The sequence below is a fragment of the Arthroderma uncinatum genome (assembly GCF_011692745.1).
Source record: "Arthroderma uncinatum strain CBS 119779 chromosome Unknown scaffold3, whole genome shotgun sequence".
Classification (NCBI taxonomy): domain Eukaryota; kingdom Fungi; phylum Ascomycota; class Eurotiomycetes; order Onygenales; family Arthrodermataceae; genus Arthroderma; species Arthroderma uncinatum.
The window spans coordinates 3485232-3497705 of record NW_022983865.1 but is presented as its reverse complement, the minus strand read 5'-3'; the positions used below and the strand labels follow the sequence as shown (position 1 = coordinate 3497705).

The 12474-nt window shown below is 49.0% G+C and overlaps 6 protein-coding genes across 6 annotated transcripts; 2 read left to right on the top strand and 4 right to left on the bottom strand.

Annotated features, from left to right (window-relative positions):
* Positions 1-1048: 1048 nt before the first annotated feature.
* Positions 1049-2872, bottom strand: GIQ15_04812 (carboxypeptidase cpdS; the record flags this gene model as incomplete). The annotated part of the gene is made up of 4 exons (XM_033552229.1): positions 1049-1836; positions 1906-2174; positions 2228-2531; positions 2665-2872. The coding sequence occupies 4 exons, from the start codon at positions 2870-2872 to the stop codon at positions 1049-1051; spliced, it is 1569 nt and encodes a 522-aa protein (XP_033405959.1).
* A 1147-nt stretch (positions 2873-4019) lies between these two features.
* GIQ15_04811 (uncharacterized protein) lies at positions 4020-4898 on the top strand (the record flags this gene model as incomplete). Its single annotated transcript, XM_033552228.1, has 2 exons — positions 4020-4628; positions 4698-4898. The coding sequence occupies 2 exons, from the start codon at positions 4020-4022 to the stop codon at positions 4896-4898; spliced, it is 810 nt and encodes a 269-aa protein (XP_033405958.1).
* Positions 4899-5010: 112 nt separating this feature from the next.
* On the bottom strand, positions 5011-5831 carry GIQ15_04810 (uncharacterized protein; the record flags this gene model as incomplete). The annotated part of the gene is made up of 2 exons (XM_033552227.1): positions 5011-5588; positions 5720-5831. The coding sequence occupies 2 exons, from the start codon at positions 5829-5831 to the stop codon at positions 5011-5013; spliced, it is 690 nt and encodes a 229-aa protein (XP_033405957.1).
* Positions 5832-5961: 130 nt separating this feature from the next.
* GIQ15_04809 (alanyl-tRNA synthetase) lies at positions 5962-9323 on the top strand (the record flags this gene model as incomplete). The annotated part of the gene is made up of 5 exons (XM_033552226.1): positions 5962-6217; positions 6303-6448; positions 6607-6642; positions 6699-9092; positions 9150-9323. The coding sequence occupies 5 exons, from the start codon at positions 5962-5964 to the stop codon at positions 9321-9323; spliced, it is 3006 nt and encodes a 1001-aa protein (XP_033405956.1).
* Positions 9324-9808: 485 nt separating this feature from the next.
* Positions 9809-10575, bottom strand: GIQ15_04808 (peptidyl-prolyl cis-trans isomerase H; the record flags this gene model as incomplete). The annotated part of the gene is made up of 4 exons (XM_033552225.1): positions 9809-10000; positions 10082-10219; positions 10297-10442; positions 10500-10575. The coding sequence occupies 4 exons, from the start codon at positions 10573-10575 to the stop codon at positions 9809-9811; spliced, it is 552 nt and encodes a 183-aa protein (XP_033405955.1).
* A 483-nt stretch (positions 10576-11058) lies between these two features.
* On the bottom strand, positions 11059-11682 carry GIQ15_04807 (uncharacterized protein; the record flags this gene model as incomplete). Its single annotated transcript, XM_033552224.1, has 4 exons — positions 11059-11233; positions 11327-11368; positions 11423-11520; positions 11608-11682. 4 exons carry the CDS (start codon positions 11680-11682, stop codon positions 11059-11061), a joined length of 390 nt encoding a protein of 129 aa, XP_033405954.1.
* Positions 11683-12474: the final 792 nt, after the last annotated feature.

Here is a 12474-nt window from a genome sequence, read left to right as displayed (position 1 = left end):
AGGAACAGACGGCCCTCGCAGACAAAGACCTGCCGGTTTGCCCCAGAAGAAACTAGAAGCCTGTCAGACGGCCAGTATCAAGCAAGAGTTGAAGACGACCCTCCGGGAAGGCAGTATAGTCATGCTTTATCACGAGGCGCCGATGAGAATAATGACTGGAATAATCCTCAACGGTACAGGAGGTCAATTTCCATCCAGCCATCTCGAGATACTAATAGACAACGGCAATCATCGAGGGTAGATGCAGGAAGAAACTCTCCTGGTTAGTAAAACCAATTCTCGTGGCGCAGGGGTTGAAAATGTCAACCATGCATACTAACTCGTATAAAGAAACTATCTTTATCCCAAAGGCACGTCGTCAGTTCGGTACAAAATACGGTGTATCCCAACCAGCAACACGGCGGTGGAGTTACGAATCCAGAGCAAACGAACCTGAGGGCCGTTTCCAAGAGTACCAGCCCACAAGTCCACAAGGAACAAGACCCCAAAGGCCAAGCTACACATACGTTTCCCAGCCTGAGGAGCGGGATGCTGTCCATGGATATAGCAATCTAAGGAGCGAAAGATGGAACGGCCGCAATTATGCAAGCGATCACGAGATTATTGAAGGGCCACGCGGTACCTATCGCCCAAGAGATACACACCATATCGTTCCTAGTAGTAGCCATCCAGGGGGTGTGAGTTATAGGGCCCGTCAACGGCCGGTTGTTTGGTAAAAACAACTCTTGTCGTTGGCTCAGGGAGTTGCTCCAAACGAAAGGATGTACCTGGACAAGAAACTTTCAATGGGCCCCGTGGAGAAATATTTTAGCCGGCAATTTGGCTTCGTTATTGGTTGTTTGAATAAACGGTCATCTTTACGCAGGATGCCCTAGCTATCCCACTGCAACGTTACATGTTATCATCCCGTAGGTGCCATTACTTGCACCCTCGGAAGCTAGTAGATCGTTGGAAATGGAACTATCATTATATTATGGACATTACTTCTATTAGCATGGGCAACATATGTACGTATCCAGTATTATGTGTATGATATGTAGGATATGTCTTACTTGGACAGATCATCGATTCTGCCCAACAAGAACTCCAAGATTCTAAACGACGCAGCTGGGTTATACTGAGGTCCCATGTGGCCAGTCAGGTAGAGCTCAACATATGTTAGCTTTCGCTCGGTGTGGTGACGACCCATTACGCCAGCTCCGGCAAGAGTGCTCAAGCTTCCGCGTTCATGGTATGGCACGAAAAGTGGCTTGGAAGGCTCCTGTGTGAAGCCCTGGGCGCCGCCCCAAGTCATGTTCTGGATACTCAACAGAGTTCCGTTGCTGATAAGGACGTAATCCAAATCTCCGTGGGCGATAATAGTACGGGGCGACTTTTCGATGATATCCGGAATGATGGTGAAGGACGATGGTTCAGAGTTATCCTTTCCATCCACGAAGACAGGGTGTTCGGAACACTCAGTCCATTTCTGGATCGGTGCGTTGATCGCCTTCTGCACGTCGGTGCGGTTGAAGTAAACGTTTGCCCCGGCAGGCAGGTACTCGAAGCTTCCTGGGTAGCCGAGCACGTCATACAAAAGTGGGCAGGTGGTGGCTACTTGGTAGACATCGAAGCAGGGGTTGACGAGAGAAACGGCGTTGAAGATTTGGGTCCAGACATCGCACTCTGGGGTGACGGCGGGGAGTGAGGGGAGCTTTCCCTTGGGTGGGTAGACGAGGTTATCCTTCATAAAGGAGGTGTAGCCACACTTGTCGGCCGTGTCGTGAATATGCTTGCTGAAGGTCTCGTTAAATGGGAAAAGTCCACCCCAGTGGTCCACGAAGGGGACAGCGGGAACTGAATAGCATTGTTAGCATGAACGTGAATTGTATGAGCAAAATTCTATAAATATCGTGGGCGGCTTACCTTGCTCGAGAACTGCATCAGTATTTATGGAGGGGTCGAAGATTAGAGTGTTCTCAACATTGAAATATCTCTTGTTCTTCTTTGCAAACATCGCATGGGCAATGTAGGGGACATATAATCCTGCATAACTTTCTCCAACAATGTAGATTTTCTTGCCGTGCAAGTCAAAGGTATCCACGAAGTTCCTGAAGAATCCCAAGAATTGCGTTGCAACGTCTTCTTGGGATCTCACAGATGGCTTTCCTTGTGAGAATCCAGTTCCAACAGGCCTATGTCATGTCAGGTAAATTCTAGGAAACAAGTTAAAAATTGGTTGACTCACTGTTCGACCCAGACCATGTTGGTCAGGTTGTTCCAAGCCCATGGGTTAGCAACAGGATAAAGGGTTCCGTATTGCCAGCTGAAGGGACCATTCTCTTGGAGGAGACCTTCCAGGGAACTGCAGCCCGGGCCTCCGTTGAGCCAGATGGTGATTTCATCCTCAGCAGCTGGGTTCTCGGATGGGAAGTACCAAAAGTACAGTTTACGACTTTCATCATGTTTGGTAGAAATTGGCATCAGACCAGCGTATGATTCACCGATATCGAACTGAACCTCTGGGATTTTTGTTCCATCGACAGCATATTCTGAGCGCGGTAATGTTAGCTATATTCGGAGAGTATCATATAGTAGTATGAGAGAATGCGCATTCTCCAGCAGTGACTCTGAGAATGTTCAATTCCTTTGAGTAATTGGGCAGAGGTAAAAAGGGAGACGAACTGTTTGTCTTGCTGTTCAAGCGTGAGCTCTGTCGCTTGTTGACGGTGTGTGTCGTTGACTCGGAGAAATCGAAGGTTGGAACATTGCGAGCTGCAGGCAATGGGTCTCTCTTGCCCACATGCTGCAAGCTTCGCCGGCTAGGAATGCTACCAGCTACGGCAGCATCTATGGCAGAGAGGGCCAAGACAAGGAATGAGAATCCGTGCATCTTTAGAGTGGTGGAATCTAATCACACACAGATTGCTCTCGTAGGAAAAAATGGTCAAGCACGGAGAGAGGGGAAAGAAAGAAGAAGCCGGGCGGGCTTCTAGATAAATATAAGCCTCGCTCGAAGAAAGGGAAAGGCTAAAAAAATTCTCCCCTCTGCAGAAGTTGAGTTCGTGTGCGGCCATTCGCGTTTGGATATCATCATTTCGTCCCGGGATATACGGCCAAATGTGGAGATCGAAGGTAGGGATTCCCCCATCCACCCCCGCGCGCACTGCATTTAGCCTCGTATTTCTTCAGTGGAACACTATAGAAGCCCGTATTTGTTATATTGCGAGATGAGCAACTGAGCTAAGCTTTCCAAGCCGGGGCCGAGTGCCAGTGCTTTTTCTGAGAGAGGCAAAAAGAAGAAGAGAAGCGTTGAGGCCATGGTGACTGGAAGTAACCATAACCTGGCGTATATGAATACCCGCCACCCCCGGCTCCGAGGTACACGGGAAGTAAATTTGGCAGGAAATTGGATTCGCCAAAAGATCCCCAGTTAGATATCTATCACAGGCCAGCGACCCCAGATATCAGTTAGGTAACATCGGCTGGTTGGTCTGCGAGCTAAGGGAACCCTGGTTGCCAGCGGGACTCCCGGACCCTGACCTTGGACGACAACCTGGCAGTCGCCAGCAGCGACAGTGGCATTTGACAAGGGACCGTGGCGAGCTGCTTCTCTCCGCACCATCAGTCTGTCCTTGCCCGCATGTTGTGCGCGCTGTAGCTGTGCCAACCGGAGATGCTGTGACGTACGGATCTCCGCGCTATCTTGAAGTGCCAACGGACGTTCTGCAGCGTGGTGGATAGCATACCATCTTCCAGCTCCATAGGGGCATATTTCAGCCAGTAAAACTGGTGGTTACACCATTGATCGACTAACCTGTCAACACAGGGTGTTCCTCGTGAATTGCAGGTCTGCAGGATTGGAGAAATCCGTCGTGGTTTTTGCTTTTTGCTTCCTAATCCGTCCAAATCTCCGGGATGATTATGTAAGTGAGATCGGCACGTGAGGTATATCACGTGAACTAGAGCTTTATCTCGATTTCTTGAAGATGAAGAAAAGATGAAGATGAAGACGAGGTTGAAGAGCAGAAGATACCACGATGGCAGGGACTTATGGACCGACGATGCCTTCGAAGCGCAAGCTTGAAGGTGAAGAGGAAGAAGTTGGCCCGAGGAGACCAGACACGCCGCCTAAGAAGGCCAGGGTGATGGGACCAGCACTACCACCACCAAGCTCACGACCAGACAGCGATAAAGACGAGGAAGATGAAGAAGATGATGACAGCGACGATGACTATGGCCCTTCTCTTCCTCCTCCAGCTTCTTCTACCTCTGCTAGAAAACCTGAAGTTCCTACGGCGCCTGTACCCAGCGCTTCAGTCTCCAAGCCGGAGGCACCCAAACGAGACGACTGGATGCTGAAACCTCCCGAGCAACTGGATCTCTCTGCCCGTATGGACCCGACGAAGCTGAAGAACCGGAAGTTTAATACAGGCAATCCTGCGCGGCCAGGCGCATCGAAGAATGCCGGTGGTGGACCCTCGAACACCTGGACGGAGACAGTGGAGGAGAAGAGGAAACGTCTACAGAATGAAGTCATGGGCATCCAAGCTCCGGCAGCTTCATCAGTTGTGTCTGAACACGACGCTGCAAAGGCATTGGCGGCTGAGCGTGCGGAGAAGATGTCGAAGCATGTTCGTGATTACAACGTGAGTGCCCTCAGCTTCGCATTTATCTACAATCCCGAATGACTAGCTAACCGAGATTTGGGGCTATAGGAAAAGAATAGGAGTAAATCACTCTACTCCCAGCATAAGACGAGTGCGGAGGAGCAAGAAAAGGATGATCCGAGTGCTCGAGCATTCGACAAGGAGAAGGATATAAGAGCTCCCTCGAAGATCAGCCATTCTCAGCGCAAGGAGATGCTTAATAAATCTGCAGACTTTAGCTCTCGCTTTGCTGGGGGGAATTTCCTATAGATAATGATTATGAATGATACCCTTGGATACATATGACGATATAATAATTTTTAAAGACACGATGTAACAGGTTGCAATATACCTCTCTATTAATACAGACGTAGTAACAAGTCTAGCTATCGTCGAGCTCCATGGGGTCCGAGTCGTAGGCTGGTGAACGTTCTCCGTCATCAAGACTCATGCTCGACGGCGTACCCTCTCTCTTTTCCTGTCCGTCGTAGCTACCTGCTGTAATCATCCGTTCTCTAGCTCTCTCTCTCGCATCGGTCATTGCTGCTCGGACACTATCCTTCTCAGCCGGTATGCCCAGGGCCGCCGGTACACGATAGAGCACCAACTCATTATTCTGCTCGTCCTGCTCCTCCTCGGGCTTCGGTTTATGTGTAAGAACCGACTTGGGAATTGACATCAACTTCTTTTCCATCTCAGGCATAAATTTGAATGTCTGTTTTCTTTCTTCCTCTTCTATCTCTGCAATCTCCTCTTCTAGATCTGTAATATATACCCGTGTTTTTGTGTCGTCAACCTGCATGCCGTCGCCATTTTCAGCACGAGAGGGGGTAAATTTCGACGATGACGACGGTAAACTGGTAGATTCGCGATTATCTGTCCGGGCTGGAGCTGTTATCGGAGCTGTTGTCGTTGTCGTGGGCAAAGTATCCCCGGACTGCGCTTGGTCGGATAATTTCTCTGTAAACACCAAGCATTTAGTCCCATAAGCTTATCAGGTTTTTATTTATTTCTCAAGGAGAAACACCATCACGTTCATCCATCTCTATCACATCCAACCGAGAAGGGGAAAGGGAGTGTCATCGCCGTACCAAGTCGTAGCCGGTCAAACTTCTTTCTCAAGCGTCTCTCCCCGTCGAGCTCTTCGTCCGCAGCTCTCTTCCCTCGACGTTTTTCGACTCTCCCCGCCGCTGCAGGCGCCATTCGTCAGGCATCACAGGAATCTCAGGGAGTCAGTAAGCATCCTTCTCTTGCGTGTACGGTGTCTGGAGTCCAATTCGCATGCGGCGCGGGTCCTGAGGAAGAAGAACGAAACGCGAAGAAAAACGTTTGGATGGGTGCAAGGTTTGCTTGGTCGCCAAATCCACTCTTGGGTGTGACTCGCTCCCTCAAGACGGCCAAATGCTCGACCTTCCCACCAGCGCTCTACAACAATCGCACATCTCGCAGTTCGTACCTCTGGATCCCGCTCAGGATGGCTGCTTCGATGACTTCTCAACCGCCCGCGGGCCAGGAGACTGTGGAATGGCCGGCGTTGCGCGTGCGTGATACGTTTCTGGACTATTTCAAGAAGAACGGCCATTCGTTCGGTATGGTGATTCCCCTATAGCAGAAATACGATATGATGCCCTTGCATTCGGCTCCTTGAGAAGCTCGCTGACCGGTGCCATGCAGTGCCCTCCTCCTCCGTCGTCCCATTGTCGGATCCCACCTTGCTCTTCACCAATGCGGGGATGAATCAGTATAAGGGCATTTTCTTAGGCACCGTTGACCCCAATTCGGATTTTGCACAGTTAAAGCGTGCGCATAACTCGCAGAAGGTATATATCTCTTCTTAGATGCCATACTCTCTATGATTTATATGCTAACCCCGCCATTTTCATAGTGTATACGTGCTGGAGGAAAACATAATGTACGACCCCGCTCCCACTACGAAATACATATAGGAGACCATGGTAGAAGGCTAACCCTTCTTTAGGATCTCGACGATGTTGGAAAAGACAGTTATCATCATGTGAGTAGCTTGGTTCAATCGCAGCGGTGCATATGACTGACGATATATCCCCACAGACTTTCTTTGAGATGCTGGGAAATTGGAGTTTCGGAGATTATTTTAAGAAAGAGACCGTTCAATTCTCTTGGGAGCTTCTCACAAAGGTCTACGGTTTAGACCCGGATAGACTCTACGTGACCTATTTTGAAGGAAACGAGGAAGCTGGCGTCGGGCCCGATATAGAAGCTAGAGATCTATGGCGGAGTGTCGGAGTTAAAGACGACCACATCCTGACAGGTGATATGAAAGATAACTTCTGGGAGATGGGAGACCAGGGACCATGCGGACCTTGCAGTGAAATCCATTATGACAGAATTGGAGGCCGAAATGCCGCCCATCTCGTCAACCAGGATGACCCCAACGTCCTCGAGATCTGGAACAACGTTTTTATACAATATAACCGCGAGCCTGACAGGTCCTTGCGCCCACTCCCAAATAAGCATATCGACACCGGTCTAGGTTATGAGAGACTGGTATCGATTCTCCAGGACAAATCGTCTAATTATGACACCGATGTCTTCACGCCCCTATTTTCTGCTATTCAAAATATTACAGGTGCTCGGCCGTATGCGGGCAAATTCGGTGCTGAGGATGCTGATGGCGTTGACACTGCCTACCGAGTCGTTGCTGATCATCTTAGGACTCTGACATTTGCCATTACTGACGGAGCAGTGCCCAACAACGAAGGGCGAGGTTATGTCGTCCGACGAGTGCTCAGAAGAGGTGTACGTTATGCCAGGAAATACCTAAAGGTCGAGATTGGCAGTTTCTTCTCCAAGCTTGTTCCAGCCCTCGTGGAACAGATGGGCGACATGTTCCCAGAAATCAAACGAAAACAAAACGATGTCATGGAGATTTTGGATGAGGAGGAGGTATCCTTTGCCAAAACCCTTGACCGAGGAGAACGCCAGTTTGAGCATTATGCTCAGCAAGCCCAGGAAGCTGGCGCTGGAAAACTACATGGTGCTGATGTGTGGCGACTGTACGATACCTTTGGATTCCCTGTTGATCTTACCCGCCTTATGGCAGAAGAGCGACAGTTGACCATCGACGATGTTGAATTTGAAGATGCTCGTCTAAAGGCCAAGGAGGCCAGTAAAGGTCAAGCCAAAGCGGCATCTGACCTTCTCAAACTCACGGTTCACAGCTTAAGCACTCTAGAGAAGAAGGGTGTTCCAAAGACCAATGACGATGCCAAGTTCGGAAGAGGAAACATTGTTGCTCATATCAAGGCTATCTGCCATGGCAAGGAAGTTATTGACTCGACGAAGGATATCCCCGCCGATGAACAAATCGGCATCATTCTCGACAAGACTAATTTCTACGCTGAACAAGGTGGACAGGAATACGATACTGGAAAAATCGTCATCGATGGGCAGGCCGAGCTAGATGTCCAGAATGTCCAAATGTACGGCGGCTACGTTCTACACACTGGCTTCATCAAGTACGGTAGCTTCTCCATCAACGACTCCGTCATCGCAGAATATGATGAACTCCGCCGATGGCCAATTAGAAACAACCACACAGGCACCCACATCCTCAACTTTGCTCTCAGGGAGGTGCTGGGCGACGGCATTGACCAGAAGGGCTCTCTCGTCGCAGCCGAGAAACTACGTTTCGATTTCTCCCACAAGTCCGCTGTCTCAGACAGTGACTTGGAAAAGATCGAGGCCAAGTCTACTGACTACATCCGCCAAAACTGTGCTGTCTACTCGCAAGAGGTACCTCTGGCTACGGCCCGTGAAATCACCGGTGTTCGCGCCGTATTTGGAGAAACATACCCCGATCCTGTACGCGTGGTATCCGTTGGTGTCGAGCTCGACGAAATCCTAAAGAACGTCAAAGATCCCCGCTGGGAAGGTGTCAGCATTGAATTCTGCGGTGGAACCCACGTCCAAAAGACTGGCGACATCAAAGACCTTGTCATTCTTGAAGAAAGCGGTATCGCTAAGGGAATCCGCCGCATCATCGCCGTAACAGGCGAGGAGGCACATGAAGTCCAGCGTATCGCTCGTGAGTTTGGTGAGCGTCTTAATCGATTCGAGAAAATGTCTGCCGGCCCCGAGAGGGATGCCGAAACAAAGAGCCTGCAAGTCGACCTAAACCAGCTTACCATCTCTGCCGTTGAGAAGGCCAAATACCGCAACCAGTTTACCCAGGTCCATAAGAAAATCACGGATGCCCAAAAGGCCGCTCAGAAGGCCGAGGTGAAGACTGCCATTGACGCCATCGCTGCATACTTCGAGGAGAACAAGGATAGCCCGTCACTGATTATCAAGCTACCTATTTCTGCTAACCAGAAGGCGATTAGCGAGTCATTGGCCCATGTTAAGACGAAGTTGAGTGGTAAGGCGCTATATGTCTTTGCCGCAGATTCATCCAAGGTTGCCCATGGATGCTACGTCACTTCGGTAATTCCACCCATTATAATTTCTACACATCTACTATAGTACTAACATCTATTCCAGGACCTGGCCGCCAAAGGGGCATCAGCCAACGAATGGGCTAGTGCTGTGTCTGGCATCATCGGAGGCAAAGCAGGAGGCAAGGCACCCGTCGCGATCGGCAACGGTACTGAGGTCAACAAGGTTGATGAAGCCCTGGATGAAGCCACAAAGTATCTTGAAAAATTCAAACTTTGAGGTCTCTTGTTTTCTCTCCATTCATTTATTTGCATCGTTTACGTTTCCTGCATCTTATTTTGACTTCCTTCGAAAAGGGTATATCATATCATTGGCGGCGGTTGGAAATACATAGTATATCAAGATAATGCATTTTAGACTTGATACCTTGTCTATCAAAGATCTTCAAGTTCGGAGTACTGTGATCACTTGTCACAAATTTAGATGCATAAGTAGTGACAGCTATGGGGGGTACACGGGGGCCGTCCTCCCGAATCACAGTGCTTTTTATGCCCCTATCCGGCGTTTGAAATGCTGCATGATACTAAACTTTAGTTGTACAAGTATCTCATATACTGATGGATAGCCGCATAATCCTTTCATTGTAGACCAGCTGAAGTTACTCAGCCTAGTTAGCATACTTCAACACGAATATAAATTTGTTTTACATGTCAATAGCACGCTCGTAAAAATGGCTAAATGCCTGCTCCTATCAGCCGTCACATTCACATCTCGCCGCACTGCACAATTACGACGTCCTGGTTTGGCTTATCTCTCGTAGTACGCGTATTCTCTACCATGCGCACAATATCCATGCCATCCACCACGCGACCGAAGACGACGTGCTTGTTGTTGAGAAATGGAGTGGCGGTGGTAGTTATGAAGAATTGGCAGCCATTAGTATTCGGACCAGAATTCTTCACCAACAAAGCAGATTCCAGTTAGACTAGGATCTTAAGGGAATAAAGAGGACAGGGTAGAGAGGGGTAGCTGCATACCGCCATACTAAGCACACCAGGCCCATCATGCGTGAGATTGAAGTTTTCATCAGCGAACGAGGCTGTTCCGTAGATGCATGCTCGCCCGGATCCATCACCATTAATAAAGTCTCCTCCCTGAATCATGAAATCTTTAATCTGCATATACATATTAGCATCCGTTATAGGTTTTAATTCGGCATTTTCATGCATGAAGTATAGGTGTGGGAACCTACGACTCGATGGAATTTACAGCCTTTGTACCCCTGCGGTCGACCCCGCGCGTTCTTTGTCTCGCCAGTGCAAAACTGCCTAAAGTTCTCAGCTGTTCGAGGCACGACGTTGGCAAATAATTCTATCTTGACCCGTCCGAGAGGTTCGCCTGTATGACGCGTAAGTAACGAGTTTTAATGTAGTGGGATCTATGGATGGAGCACACCTCCGAGCGTTATGTCGAAGAACACGACCGGGTTGGGCTTGTCCCCCGCCGGAGTGGAGGATTGTTGTGCACTCATGCTGGCTTGAGCTAGTTTTATCCAAACGTGTGATGTGGTTGGTAGGATGGTGGTTGGGTGAATTTGTATATCAAGATTGGTTAAGATGTCGGATAAATTAAGCGCCAGCCGCGCATGAGCAACAAATAACAACGATATCTGCAAGTTGAGCACTCAGGGATCCCTGACGGTGGATCAATTATGGCTCAACCTGGTAATACAGTGGGTTCTAGAAGAATAATTATGTCTCGTAGTATTGCACCTACGTCTTATTATATAACTATATATACAGCCCGTATTTCTCTAGTCTCCTCCCTCTATATCAATATATGTCACTTCTTAAGACTCGTTCAACGTATTAATAGCCACTCTATCCATATCCTGTTTTCGTAAGATCATCTTCAAGGGAATCATGCGTGTAGGGAGCATGTACTAATAACCGTCTGACCGGCCAATCCCCTGTTTATGTGCAATGCAGTGTCTGCATTTTCAAGCCGAGATCAACTATGCAGTTGGGGTGGGAGTAGGGGAAGTTTGGCTTGGAGACTGGCTTGGAGAGAGGGTTGGAAACATGGTTGGTCCAGATATGAGCGTGCACATGAAGCTGCGGACTTCAAATGCGAATCTTGAGACGTCTTCTGTGTAGTGTTCGGTTGCTTTCCCAGCGCACTGGAGTTGACTAATTACATTGATCAGCAACGACGGACAGCAGGTAGAATAAGATAGATGGAAAGATAGGCGGTCTAATATCAGGGGAGCGAGTGGCACTTACGAGTAAAAGACGCAATCATAGCCCTCCGGGAGATCCGCGGACCTAGAAACACCCATCAGTTCTGGCGCATGATACCATCACGAGGAAGACACGCACATAATCCAGACGTTGTTAAAGTTTCCACAGGTGCCGCTCTCAGCAGTGACTGGGAAGGGAGACTTTGCACCATTGGGCGAATGGAAGTAGCCAACCACCTGATATCATAATTGGACGTTAGAAATGAACAACAAACAACAACGTTTGAGTCGAATGGGGTGGAAGGGAAAAGAAATCAAACATACTTTTGGTTCATCAGCAGCAACGGCTGTGGCGCAGAGGCCTAGGAACACAGCGGCGAGGGCGTTGACGACACGCATATTCGCAAAAGTTGGAGAGTGAGGAATGGTTCGTTGGGGGTTACGGTGGCTTGATATTTAACGAAGAGCGGATGCGGTCGAGCCGTTTTTATTTATATAGATGGGCAGAGAGGCAACAGCCACGGCAAGGTACCTCGGTTTTAGGGGCACCCGTGTTCTGGGTGCCATCTCAGACGGGACTGGGCCTAAGCGATGTCCACCAGTAGCACTGACGCGATATCGACTAGTTAAGCGACTAATAGTTAGACTACCAGATCGGCCTAACTGTAAAGCAGGTGGCGTTGCGATATCTCGGGTGTTGATGGTGTGCACTCCGTCCAGCGAAGACCGAAGGGTCGAGCCAGCAAGATGCGGCCGTCAACGCTGGACTGGACACCGGGGAAAAGGGGTTTGAGTTATATCAATTGACTGTGAACGTTCGTATCGGGGTGTAGTTAACCTTGACCTCTGACCGGAACCTCCTTGTTCGGAGTCCTTCATCCGGAGTATATAAATCTTATACCCTGGCCGTACTAGTGGAGGACTCCGTAGTTCATTGTACCCGCATGAAGGCCGCGGGGACGGATGATCCCGATGCCATATGTGTACTCTGTAGATGTTATAAAGTAATATAGATGCTGTAGATATATTGTAAATATGTTGTAGATGTTGTAGATATATTGTAACGTTGTAGATGAAGTGTTAGTCACGTGCCTACTGCTACGAGTTGGACTTCAAAGTACTTCAAGTACTTCACGAAGAAATAGTGACACGACAGAGATAGTTACCAACACACAAACACAGATCCAGGCT